We start from the raw sequence: 14,254 nt of genomic DNA, 5'->3' as shown, positions 1-14,254 counted from the left end.
TGAAAAAGTAATCATGGGTATTTGTTGTTTTTGGGTTCGGATAGGGCGATATCCATATATTAACAGGCCTAATTTGAAGGTACTTACGGATATTCAAATCTTTAATAACGATTTTTTTAGAAAGGATTAAAATCCTTAATATCTCAAGCAAGGGTATCTGATCGGAATGAAGAAATGCACGGCCCGCATGCCCATTTAACTTAGGAATAGGAAAATAATAAAGTTGAAATTCAATAATAGAATTTCATTATATCATATAAAGCCTAAGTCTGTTTTATTACATCACACAGACAAACTTAAGTTTCCATACAATTTGTAATATTACATCATAAACCTAATTATTTGAGTGCATAGTTGACAACTCCCGGATAATGAGTGTTTATAAGATACTCTTCCCACTGAATATATTTTGGATCAAAGCCAAACATGTCTACATTCGAATTGCATTCTCTTGTTGTCGTTCGCAAACCTTCTGTGTTAGCATCATCGAAGCTGTAAAAATTTAAATTTTTTGTATCTGAATAATTGAGAATAACTTTGTATTTAAAGGGAAAAAAAAGGAAACTTAAGAATTCTTCAAGAACACAAAGTAAGAAGAATACATAAAGCAAGTAGAAGTAGAACATACGTTCCCAAGAAAAGCGAGTAGGGCTTGTAGAGTTCAGCAAGTCGTAGAACATAGTTGACAGCTCGGCTTGAATTCGTGTATAATCTTTCAAATTTGTTGCAAAAGATCATGTTCAACAACTTTAATATCTGAAATATATTTGCAATTTAATTATTACACAAACACATAGAGCTTATATATAATTGAGTTAGTAACAATATATATTGCATAAAATGATAATATATGTAGATTAAACTGATCACCTTCAAAAATGGCAAATAGCGGATCTTAATGTATCGGCGGAAGCTAGTCATGGAGATTAGTAGTTTTAGTTCAGCCCCCATCTTGATAGGTTTCCCTCTATTATCAAGAAATGGCTTCTTGCGTAAATATTGATACATGAGAGATGAGACTTCCCCCAAATATATGGGATTTCTTTTGGATGAACCAAGGTGATAAATTATAAAATTGGGGGAAGGTTGATCGTTTGAATGTCTTGCAATTGCTGCAAACATAGCATTCACAACCATATCTCCTGGTATCTATAAAAAATTTGACAACACCATGGTAATTACTAAATATGTGGTTCATGATCAACATAAGATTAATTCCGTAAAAAAAATAAAAAAAAAGACAGAAAGAAACTATATATTTCTTAACTTACTATATCAACTATGGATTGTGGATCGGCTAAGAAGAAAGTCAATTTTCCTTTCCCATAGGCAGCAAAAAGTGCATCAAGGGTTCTGTTGCAGCATAATAAATCAGTAAGATTCAAAGATAGTGTCTCTTGACCATTGAAGAAAAATATACACTTATGTCATTTGACTTGAGCAAATATATTTTTTTATTATGGTTAATTAATTATCATTGTTAGTAAAAAAATTATGATAAGTACTAATTAAACACAGTTGCATAATGATTATTAGTCGTTATTTCATAAAGCGAGGCCAAAATATTTGTCATATTCAAAAATCATGACAAATATATTGGCTATAATTGAAATCATGAAGAACTAGCATGGTCAAACACTTAACTTTTCGCATTAATTTTATAGGACAGTAGTAGAGATTATTGATGTGACATGTTTTTAAGTCGTAGTCATTTATAATATAGTGAATAATCCTTCATTTTTTATACATACCTTAATCCTTTATTGCGAGAGGTATACGTACCTTAATCCTTCAATCCAGCCGGGAAATGGTTCTCGGTAAGTACTTGTTATAATAGTTGGACGTAGTATAATGAGCTTATAATCCTTTCCCTTCATCTCCTCCAAAATCATCATTTCCCCCATTGCCTTTGTAAATGCATAAGTGTTTGGCCATCCATGCAACTTAGCTCTAAGATTAATAAACTTCTTTCATTAGTTAATTTATCTATCATTCATATATATATATATATGTATATATATATCGTAATTGAAGTTCCACACATATTATGGTATAGTCATATTTTTGTTTTGAACTTCACATTACCCAAAAAATATCATAAAAACATATGTTAAAAAAAAAAAAGAATTAAATAATAATTGTAATATTGTCACTATATTGTGTTTCCGGTTATCTGTATTGATAATTTCATATACAATTATTGTTATCAATAATTATATAATAACAAGATCAAAATCATTATTACTTGATATTTGATTACTAATAATAAATTTTGTTGTGGTTTTTTAAAAAATTGGATGCATGTGTATGTATATTTAATTAACCTTTCGATGCCCAAGTCCTTCATAGCAGAAGTGATTTGTTTCGGGGTGGAATTTAGTGTGTGAAGTTGTCTCAATCTTTCCTCAACAATCTTCTTCTCCCTGTTAATGTCCAAATATGGGATTTCAGCTCCTGGAAGTGTCTGCCCCATATGAAATGCCACCTCTGGTATGACTCCAGCTCGCGTGCCGTGCACATAAGCTATATTAGACATTTCAAAAGTGTAAATTAATGGACTAAATCTGGAAATTGAAGAAGTTGATAATTAACCTGTGGAAACGTGGAGAAGCATCTTTAGTTTACAACACTTTGTTGCAAAGTGTTGGACATGCATCCCTCCCAATGCATTGACGCCTAATGCTACATCATATCTACGTACAAAAATCAAACTTACACTGTCATTCCATAAGAAATGATCATGAATTTCTCCCAAATCTTGTCTATTAAACAACTCCATCACAATACTTGTCATAAACATGCATATATACCTTTCATCGAATCTGGTAGTTGCAGCTGAGTTGACAATAATATCCACATCCCGCCATATCTCCTCTCTTACTCTCGACTCTATTATCCCCAAGTTCTCCAAAGAAACGTCGCCTGAAATTGGGACGACTTTTTCCAACAATCCTCCTGCACCATTTGAATCCAATTCCTCCTTAACAACTCGGAACAACTCTACACTCATAACCTGCAAATAAAAACCACTTCCACATTTAAAAAAATAGCATGTGCCGATTAGTAAAATATATGTGTTCTAGCTAGACGTACCTCATCATGTAATCTTTGCTCAACAGATTTTTCAGGTGTTGCTCTAATCAAAAGAAATATTTTCTTGACTTTGGGTTGAATGCGTAGTATCTTCTCTAGAAAAACTGCATCCACATGGCAAAGCAAAAATATATAAAGAATGCATTATATATTAAAAAATCCAACCAAACAAGTTGCAAGTATTCGTAAAAAGAAAGAGAGAGAGAAAGAGAGAGAAGAGAACGCTTTGCAAGAAAGCCTGTGACGCCGGAAATGAAAACTGTCTTGTCCTCAAAATATTGCGCGATCTCCATGGCCACAAATTAACAAGTGCAGATGAATTGGAATGGATTTTAGTTCAAGTTTATTGTAGAAGACATGCTAGTTTTCCTAGCATATTTATAGATCCAGCTACATAACTTATTAGCATAGATATCCCTCAACTTTACTTTAATTATAAAATAGCTCATGCAACTATTACTTATAAATATACCTTCCCCAACAAGCCAACAACCTCGTACCAGACGATTTAAATGGTTTAGCCATCAAAAGATAACATGAGAAATTTCAAGTTGAATGACTGTGCCCCTTAGTATGAAAATATTGGTCTAACCAGAGGATTAAACTTTATGGGAAAACGCATTTTTCGTCCAGTAATTGCATGGGAGTTTAGTTTACTATAATTTTAATTTTACAATTAAGAACAATAATTTATTAAAAAAATAGCAAATTTGGTTCAATTTTTTTTTTGAAAATTGCCAATTTCGGCAGAAAAAGGCACATTTTGGTACTTGACAACCCTCTTTTTTCGACAAAACCGGCATTTTTCGTGCAAAAAGCTTCTTTTTTAATATTATTATCCTCAATAGCAAAATTAAAATTTAAGTGAACCAAAAGTGTCACTCTCTCCAAAGTTATACGTACACCAAAGTGAAAGAGCGACAAATACTAATTAATTATTATGGTAAAATGTTAGTCTGTTTTTTTTTTTTACAAGTGAAATCAAATCATTAGTCACATATAAAAATATAGCAAATGTTTTAGCTATAGTTAAAATCATGACAAATATTAATTACCATGGTACGTAAAAATTTAATTATTGAATTTTTTTTAATGGTGGTAGAAAGTATTTTCTATTATAATTTTTAAGCCGTGATCATTTATAATGTAGCGAATAATTTATTTATCTTAGTGATAGGACGAAAAATACAATTTTTTCAATTTTATATAGTTAACTTGGTGCAAAATTTAATTCTAAATTAATATCATGTTCTATGAGTTATGGTATGAAGTAGGAGGTTGGAGAGGAGCATGGAGCAGAGAGATGGGTAACCGGTGGCCACAAGGCGACGAGGGCGCAAAATATGGAGATGTAGAGCAATATAACAGGGTGGGGTAGTGCGCCAGCGACGAACTTCACTTCCTAGTACTCTGATGACTTGTGTAGTAATTACTATTGAACGGTAATAACTAGGCTGGCAAGTGGAAACCCTTTAGTATTCTTTCTTGAGAGTAAAGTAAAAATTCAGAAATTGCAAGAGAAATTTTGAGTGATATTCTTCCATCAAGATCAAATCTTACGTTAAAGAGCATGTTGTCCGCTGTGTCTGTGTCAGTAAAAATATCTTGATTAATTTATATCTAAAAAAATCAAAATAGTATTTTAGGCACTTTTGTCCTTGGATTACTTTGATAAATCCTGCTACCCGTTGAAAAAGTTACAACTCCATCTATATCTTCAATGTCGTATATAACAACCAAATAAAACCTAATATCATTAAATATTAACGTTAATATGATAGCAACAGCCTATACACACATGAATGCAGTATTATTATCAAATTCGGAAAAATCGTATTTCGACAGGTGGGTTTCCTCATTTGTACAAAAAAAAATGTAAGCAATCCTCCTTGATCTTGCAAATTATCCACTTATGAAAAAGATATAGTAATTTACCTTGTTGTGTTTTCTAAAATACATAATTTATCTCACTATGTTTTTTAAAATGAAGCAATTTACTTCCTTAGACAAAGAGGTAAGTTGCTTCATTTTAAAAAATATAGGGAATAAATTGCTAATTTTTCTTGATAGAAGAGTAATTTATACATTTATAATAACACGGGAGGATAAATTGCTATTGACCCCATTTATATATGTCACCAACTCTAAAGCAAAATAACCTCAACATTTAAATAAAACAAAAGTAACAACATGTGGATGATTTAAATGTTCATTCAAGACTCAACAAGATTTGACTATATATACCTATAGTTGTTCCAACCAGTACCTTCATCACTTCAACTACCTATCTGCCTCGTAAATTCTTGAATATCCATCAAAAGTAATTTGACGGGATATACCATATAATAGAATCAATATACTTTTCATCTCAAAGATGATGTGATTCTCATTAATAGTCTCATAAATTATAAAATCTCACTTTTAGATTTTTAATATTTTCATCAGATTTCATTAGTATTTTGACATTTCAGCCACTTTTAATCACATGCTTAATACTTAAAATCTCGTTAGTTACTAGATTCTCATTAATGATTCCATAAATTACAAAAAAATTCACTTGTCAGATTTAGTTAGTATTTTGAATAGTGTCCATGTGCTTAGCACGTGTCTTTTCCTTCAAAATACTAATGAATCTGACAGAAAGACTAAAAGTAACTAATGAAATTATAAGTATTAAGCACGCAATTAAAAGTGGTTGAAATGTCAAAATAATATGATCAAAATGAAGATGATTATTGGTGAGTTTCTAAAGACTCGCTGCTAATTTCTCCAGCTATATGCCACAATCCCTTTCCGATCAGACTTGATCCTGAAATATAAGAAAATTTGTTAACAAGTTCACCCAAAAGTACTCGTCATCACAGTTCATTTTTAACTAGCGGACGAAGTACAGTCGATACATATGGTGTTGGTGACAGTTAACAGTGATGAAACCATGCATATAACTAATGAAACCCACCTTTCTATTATTTTGGTGTTCAAAAAATTTGAGACACAACGAAAGTTGGTTTACGTTCCAGACATAAGAAAAGCTGATCTTCATTCTAAAATATAACAATTGAATAAAACCGCTAATATCGTCTTAATCTTTTTTATATATTCAAATGAATTAAAAACAGTAAAGTAAATGCCGTCATTCAATGTAATTAAGTATGTGCACAGTTACGGAAAAATAGCATTTGAGTCGGTGCAGCTAACTGGTATAAATTAATCGTCCAACGTCGTCGGATTCATAATTCGTTTACATATATATGCCACCAACTCTAAAGTAGAAGATCGTATATATATACACTGAAATGGAAAAGAAAAAAAAAATATCATGTGGGCTATTTAAGAGTTGATTCAAGAACCCCAACAATATTTGGTGGAAGGAGAGAGCATGCAGGCGTCAGGACACCTTCAATTCCATAGTCTGCCTGCCCTTTCATCAATTATATGACTATTTTTCAACGTCTTTGCACCAAAAGCTCATAGGGGAACAATGTTGCTGCCATATCCATCGCAATAATGATTTGTGGCGCGCTATTTGCAACGAGTTTGCAATTCATCGCAAATTTGGTTTAAATTGTAATTATGCATGTATTAATTAATAAGTGTCCACATCGACAATTAAATTTATTAAGTTTGCGAAAATATTTTTTGACGAAATGGAAACTTTTAGATCATTTAGTGCACTTTAAAAATTATGCATTCTCACAAAACTTACTTTTTCTTTTCAGTTCCGAAATAAATTATTTTTATTTAATGTACAAGAATTGAGAATTAATTAAATTAATTAATTATATCCTTTTCAACCTATGTATCGTGTGAAAAAGGAGGGCCTCATACTGGAAACCCCTAATTATAAGTTGGGGGAGCATTGAATCACAAAAAGGAGATGTCAATTTCATGAAAAAGAAAAAAAAAACATATGCTTCATACGTGACAACTCCCTTTGTCTAATGAAATTGACCATTTTCCACAGAAATTTGACTAAACGTGCTATTTATTTTTTCTAAACTATTATCCTCAATACATAACACCGGAATAATTAAAACCTAATATCATAAAATATTACCGCAAAATATCCAATTCAGCCAATAATTATATTATAGAAAGTGGCAATACGATCCAATATTATGTGATCTTTTACCTGTTCATATATATAAAACTTATAAAGCAAGATTAAACAGTACCATTCAATTTAAGTAGGTGCAAAATTAGGGAAAAATTAGACTTGAACCAGTGTAGCTAACTGGTGTAAATCGATCGTCCAATATCACATTCACATTCATTTATATATATATATATATATATGCCACAAACTCTTAAATAAAGTAGAAGATCGTAATTACTTAAATAGAAACAAAAACAACAGCATGTGGGTCATTTAATTAACAACTCCAATAAATTTGGGTGCCTTCGATTCCAATATATCCATAGTCTGACTGTCCTATCTATTCAGGAATGTATTTTTCAGTCTGCCAAGCAAGTTCGGCCAAAATCTTTGCAATTACTTTGCTAACCATCTCTTCAACGCCGCAAACGTGCGTCCCTTAATTTAAGGAATGAAGAAATATTAATTCCTCTCAAGATTTTATAATGAAGCCGTGTATTTGTTGTTTGTGTAAGATTTTAACGAAAATAAGGTTTTAGAACTAATTAAAATTGTAAATTTGTTGGAGTTGTAGCATACAATGTGGTTATATAAAAAACAATATATAGGACCAAAATTGCAAAAAAGCATATAGAATTTTAATTCTCTATAATTAGGTCCCGTCGACGTCCCTATCGAGCTAAGCTAGAAGTTGCATTACATATAGAATTTTAATTCTCCATAATTATTTTAAACAACTTAGTAATTGTAACAATTTCTTTTTTCAGAATATCATGAAAATTACTCATTGAATGTACCCAAAGAACTAAGAATTATATATAAATATTTTGTAATGATCATAATAACATTGACAGTTGAATTATATTGTAAACCCTCTACAATATTATTTGAGTGCATAGTTGACAACTCCTGGAAAATGAGTGTTTATAAAATACTCTTCCCATTGAATGCATTTTGGATCGAAGCCAAACATGTCCACACTTGAACTGTATTCTCTTGTTGTCATTCGCAAATTTTCTGTGTTAGCATCATCGAAGCTGTAAAAATTCAAATTCTTGTGTCTGAATAATCGAGCATAACTTTGTATATAAAAAAGGAAAAAAGAAAAGAAAACTTAAGAATTCTTCAAGAATACAAAGTAAGAAGAATACATAAAGCAAGTAGAAGTAGAACATACGTTCCCAAGAAAAGCGAGAAGGGCTTGTAGAGTTCTACAAGTCGTAGACGATAGTTGACAGCTCGGCTTGAATTCGTGTATGATCTTTCAAATTTGTGGCAAAAGATCAAGTTCAACAACTTTAATATCTGAAGTATATTTGCAATTTAATTATTACACAAACAAATAGAGCTTATATATAATTGAGTTAGTAACAATATACATTGTATAAAATGATAATATATGTAGAGTGAACTGATCACCTTCAAAAATGGCAAATAGCGGATCTTAATGTGTCGGTGAAAGCTAGTCATGGAGCTCACTAGTTTTAGTTCAGCCCCCATCCTGATAGGTTTCCCTCTATTATCAAGAAATGGCTTCTTGCGTAAATATTGATGCATGATAGATCGGACATCCCCCACATATATGGGATTTCTTTTGGATGAACCAACGTGATAAATTATAAAATTGGGGGAAGGTTGATTGTTTGAATGTCTTGCAATTGCTGCAAACATAGCATTCACAACCATATCTCCTGGTATCTATGCAAAATTTGACAACATCATGGTAATTACTAAACATGTGTTTCACGATCAATATAAGATTAATTCCGTAAAAAAAAAAAAAAAGAAAAGAAAGAAACAATGTATTTCTTAACTTACCATATCAATTATGGATTGTGGATCGGCTAAGAAGACAGTCAAGTCTCTTTTTCCGTAAGCAACAAAAATTGCGTCAAGGGTTCTATTACAGCAAAAGTAGTTAGTAAGATTCACTGGAGATTGTATTTCTTGTAATCTTAAACAAAACCACCTACTTATATGAGAAATATTTTTTTTATCACGGTTAAATTGTAACAAATGTTAAATATGGCAAGCGTGTGATATACAGTTTAGGAAGAGTGTTCTGTGTTTGATTTGGTTTGGTAGTATCTTATTTGGGTAAGAATTTTCAATAATTTGACATCTCAATTCAATATAAAACACACTAAATCATAACATTTTCTCATTTTTACACGAAAACTATATTAAATTAAAAATACATATTTTACATTAAAAATTGAAAATAGAAAATAAAAACATAAACAAACAGCTATTCGTACCTTAAGCCTTCAATCCAACCGGGAAATGGTTCTTTGTAAGTACTTGTTATAATAGTTGGACGTAGTATAATGAGCTTATAATCCTTTCCCTTCATCTCCTCCAAAATCATCATTTCCCCCATTGCCTTTGTAAATGCATAAGTGTTTGGCCATCCATGCAACTTAGCTCTAAGATTAATAGACTTCTTTCATTAGTTAATTTATCTATCATTCATATATATATATATATATATATATATATATCGTAATTGAAGTTCGCACATATTATGGTATAGTCATATTTTCGTTTTGAACTTCACATTACCCAAAAAATATCATAAAAACATGTGTGACTTATTTTTAATGAGACTATATAAATACTATATATGTGCATGTATGTGCGAGGACATATATGCACATATATATAAATATATTACCAACAAAAGAGAACATTAGCGATAAAAAAAAAAAAAGAATTAAATAATAATTGTAATATTGTCACTATATTGTGTTTCGAGTATTGTAATTTATTGTCACTAATTATCCATATTGATAATTTCATACACAATTATTGTTACCAATAATTATATAATGACAAGATCAAAATCATTATTACTTGATATTTGATTACTAATAATAAATTTTGCTGTGGTTTTTTAAAAAATTGGATGCATGTGTAAGTATATTTAATTAACCTTTCGATACCCAAGTCCTTCATAGCAGAAGTGATTTGTTTCGGGGTGGAATTTAGTGTGTGAAGTTGTCTCAATCTTTCCTCAACAATCTTCTTCTCCCTGTTAATGTCCAAATATGGGATTTCAGCTCCTGGAAGTGTCTGCCCCATATGAAATGCCACCTCTGGTATGACTCCAGCTCGCGTGCCGTGCACATAAGCTATATTAGACATTTCAAAAGTGTAAATTAATGGACTAAATCTGGAAATTGAAGAAGTTGATAATTAACCTGTGGAAACGTGGAGAAGCATCTTTAGTTTACAACACTTTGTTGCAAAGTGTTGGACATGCATGCCTCCCAATGCATTGACGCCTAATGCTACATCATATCTACGTACAAAAATCGAACTTACACTGTCATCCCATAAGAAATGATCATGAATTTCTCCCAAATCTTGTCTATTAAACAACTCCATCACAATACTTGTCATAAACACGCATATGTACCTTTCATCGAATCTGGTAGTTGCAGCTGAGTTGACAATAATATCCACGTCCCGCCATATCTCCTCTCTTACTCTCGACTCTATTATCCCCAAGTTCTCCAAAGAAACGTCGCCTGAAATTGGGACGACTTTTTCCAACAATCCTCCTGCACCATTTGAATCGAATTCCTCCTTAACAACTCGGAACAACTCTACACTCATAACCTGCAAATAAAAACCAGTTCCACATTTGAAAAAATAGCATGCGCCAATTAGTAAAATATATGTGTTCTAGCTATACGTACCTCATCATGTAATCTTTGCTCAACAGATTTCTCAGGTGTTGCTCTAATTAAAACAAATATTTTCTTGACTTTGGGTTGAATCCGCAGTATCTTCTCTAGAAAAACTGCATCCATTATTACAAAGCAAAAATAAAAATATTAAGCATTGGATATTCAAAAACCTAACCAAACAGGGTATTAATAAAAAATCAACATAACGCTTTGCAAGAAAGCCCGTGACGCCAGAGATGAAAACTGTCTTGTTCTCAAAATATTGCACAATCTCCATGGTGACAAAACAAGTGCAGATGACTTGGTATGGATTTCAGTTCAACGTATTTTGTGGAAGACATGCCAGTTTCCCTAGCATATTTATACAAGTAGCTACATGAAATATTAGCATAGACACCCCTCAAGTTTACTTTAATTATAAAAAGAGCTCATGCACCTAATAAATTGATTTGACTACTCATCCATTGACCCTTTTTTTTTTTTTTTTTTTTTTGGAATCCCTTTTCCCTTTTTTTTTTTTTTTTTTTTTTGGCAAAAACCACCTAGAGGTGGGGAGAGCTTTTCGGAGTCCCAATCCTTCTATATTAAAACACAAAAAATAGTTACAGCGGGGAGAGCTATTTTCCTAGAATTTCTAGTAAAACCATAAGTAAGGAGTACTACTCCCTTACAAATAGAGCAACAATAAACAAAGAGTACTACTCCCTTACAACAAAAGACCCGAACAGGTGTCGTATAAATATTATGACAAGTCAAAAAGGTTTTTATTATCCCACCACGTCGTGGATCGCACAGCACCTACACATAAATCTGTACAAAAAGGCCAAGCCAGAGTGTGTGTATTGTTCCAAAAGGATAAATGATGAACATAAGTATTAATGTGGAGATCATGTTTATATGGCTGGCAGCCTTTGTACCTGTGAAAGGGGTCATAAGACCTGCAAAAGATATAACAGCAAACAACTAGATAAAGGAGATCTCCTTAGACCTTTTACATACGTACTATGATTATGAAATTAATATTAAAAATGCATGTATTATCATGTTTATTCATAAAATGAAAGAAATTATTACTTGTAATAATTTAGGTGTGCCTACTTTTCCAAGTAATAACATTATAAATTAATTATCACTAGTTAAAAATACTAACTAATATTTTGCTTTGCAGCATTATAAGACAAAAGAATGTGTTTTAAATTGTAATTATGCATGTATTAATTAATAATTGTCCATAGCGACAATTAAATTTATTAAGTTTGTGAAAATATTTTTTGACGAAATGGAAACTTTTAGATCATTTAGTGCACTTTAAAAATTATGCATTCTCATAAAACTTACTTTTTCTTTTCAATTCCGAAATAAATTAATTTTATTTACTGTACAAGAATTGAGAATTAATTAATTATATCCTTTTCAGCCTATGTCTAATGAAATTAACCATTTTCCACAGAAACTTGACTAAACGTGCTATTTATTTTTTCTAAATTATTATCCTCAATATATAATACCGAAATAACTAAAACCTAATATCATAAAATATTACCGCAAAATATCCAATTCAGCCAATAATTATATTATAGAAAGTGGCAATACGATCCAATATTATGTGATCTTTTACCTGTTCATATATATAAAACTTATAAAACAAGATTAAACAGTACAATTCCATTATAGACTTGAACCGGTGTAGCTAACTGACGTACGTTCAATCGTCACATTCACATTCAATTATATATATACTAGTTATCGTCGCACACAATTCCCACAAATATATAAGAAGAACTTTGATATGAGATGATAAAAAAAAAATTATAATTATAACTTATAATAAATATGGAGAAGTAAGGTGAGAGAAAAATGTGGAATATTGATAGTTAAGATGGAAAAAAAAATATAATGAGATTATTAAAAAAATATTAAAATTATTAATTTGACCAAATAATTTTGAAAAAAATAAAATAAAGAATAAATTTGAGTATAAAAAAATAATACGACCAAAAAAATTCTTTTATAATAATATAGCTACCACAAATTCTACAGTAGAAAATGGTAATCACTTAAACAGAAACAAAAACAATAGCATGTGGGCTCATTTAATTGAGAACTCCAACAAATTTGGCCATCCAGAGTGTGCCTCTGCATCTCCTTTCTATTCAGGGATATCAATCTTGATAAGTTTTTAGTCTGCCAACTAAGTTCACCCAAAACCTTTGCAATTACTTTGTTCCATCCCTTTTAACGCCCCAAACTTGCATCACTTAATTTGGTTAAATTTATGACCAAACATTAATTCTTCTCAAGATTTTATAACGAAGCCGTGTTCGTCTTGTTTACGTAAGAAGTTTGTCGGAATTAGGGTTTAGAATTAACTACCTAAAATCTTTAAATTTTCGGCAAGTTATAGATAACAATATGAAGAGTTCAAAAACAATGAAACTAAAATCACAAAAAGAAACTATTTATGGAATAAAATGCAAATTTTCCATTTTAACTCTAGTAAGAATAATGAACAATAAGTAGAATAGCCTGAAAATTGAGTGACACATTAGCTTGTCCACATCCCAGTCCGGCTGAGCTAAAAGTTGAATATATAAAATTTTAATTCTCCATAATTGATTTTAAACATCTTAGTAAAATATAACAATTTTTTTTCGGATATCTCGAAAATCATATAATACTCATTGAATGAGCCCAAACTTTTGAGAGTCATATATAAATGTTTAGAAATATTCATAATAATATTGATAGTTGAATTGCATTGAAAACGCTCCACAATATTATTTGAGTATATAGTTGTCAACTCCTAAAAAATAAGTGTTAATAAGATATTCTTCCCATTGGATGCATTTTGGATCGAAGCCAAACATGTCCACATTCGAAATCTCTTGTTGTCATTCGCAAACCTTTTGTGTTAGCATTATTGAAGCTGTAAAAATTCAAAATTTTTTGTTCGAATAATCAAGCGATAATTTTGAATTTTAAACAAAAGAAAACTCAAGAATTCTTCGACAAGTACAAATCAAGAAGAATAAATAAGGCAAGTAGAAGTAGAACATACATTCCTTGGAGAAGCGTGTAGGGCTTGTAGTTGAGAGCTTGGCTTGAATTCGTGTATGGCTTTTGAATTGGTTGCAAAATGTCATGTTCAAACAACTTCAATATCTGAAATATATGTGCAATTTAGTTAGGATAAATTATATTTTGTCATCTGAACTATGCTTGTTTTATACTTTGACATCTAAACTTTTTTTTTATGTCAACTTACCATCTCAACTTTGTCAAATTTGTACTTTGCCATATATCATCATTTTTTTTAATTTTTCTTTCGTAAAAACATCACATGTTGTGCATATGTGGAAAAATATACATCACA

General features: G+C 30.9%; 2 protein-coding genes across 3 annotated transcripts; both read right to left on the bottom strand.

Moving 5' to 3' along the window:
• LOC105170228 (fatty acyl-CoA reductase 3-like) lies at positions 206–3,454 on the bottom strand. Its single transcript, XM_011090900.2, has 10 exons — positions 3,317–3,454; positions 3,094–3,197; positions 2,811–3,013; positions 2,593–2,693; positions 2,325–2,523; positions 1,783–1,950; positions 1,272–1,353; positions 871–1,149; positions 629–756; positions 206–492 (listed from the first exon to the last, which is right to left on the bottom strand). The coding sequence occupies exons 1-10, from the start codon at positions 3,384–3,386 to the stop codon at positions 339–341; spliced, it is 1,488 nt and encodes a 495-aa protein (XP_011089202.1). The 5' UTR covers positions 3,387–3,454; the 3' UTR covers positions 206–338.
• On the bottom strand, positions 7,992–11,192 carry LOC105170227 (fatty acyl-CoA reductase 3-like). Of its 2 annotated transcripts, none has more exons than XM_011090899.2 (10): positions 11,089–11,192; positions 10,891–10,994; positions 10,608–10,810; positions 10,390–10,514; positions 10,122–10,320; positions 9,448–9,615; positions 9,008–9,089; positions 8,609–8,887; positions 8,367–8,494; positions 7,992–8,226 (listed from the first exon to the last, which is right to left on the bottom strand). In XM_011090899.2, exons 1-10 carry the CDS (start codon positions 11,156–11,158, stop codon positions 8,073–8,075), a joined length of 1,512 nt encoding a protein of 503 aa, XP_011089201.1. In that variant the 5' UTR covers positions 11,159–11,192; the 3' UTR covers positions 7,992–8,072. The 2 variants fall into 2 exon arrangements, with proteins under 2 accessions (XP_011089201.1, XP_020552326.1); XM_020696667.1 differs by having other exon boundaries at positions 10,390–10,490.

This window comes from Sesamum indicum, linkage group LG9 (genome assembly GCF_000512975.1).
Source record: "Sesamum indicum cultivar Zhongzhi No. 13 linkage group LG9, S_indicum_v1.0, whole genome shotgun sequence".
Taxonomy (NCBI): domain Eukaryota; kingdom Viridiplantae; phylum Streptophyta; class Magnoliopsida; order Lamiales; family Pedaliaceae; genus Sesamum; species Sesamum indicum.
Note: the sequence above shows the minus strand (reverse complement) of the source record. Positions and strands in the feature narration are given on the sequence as shown.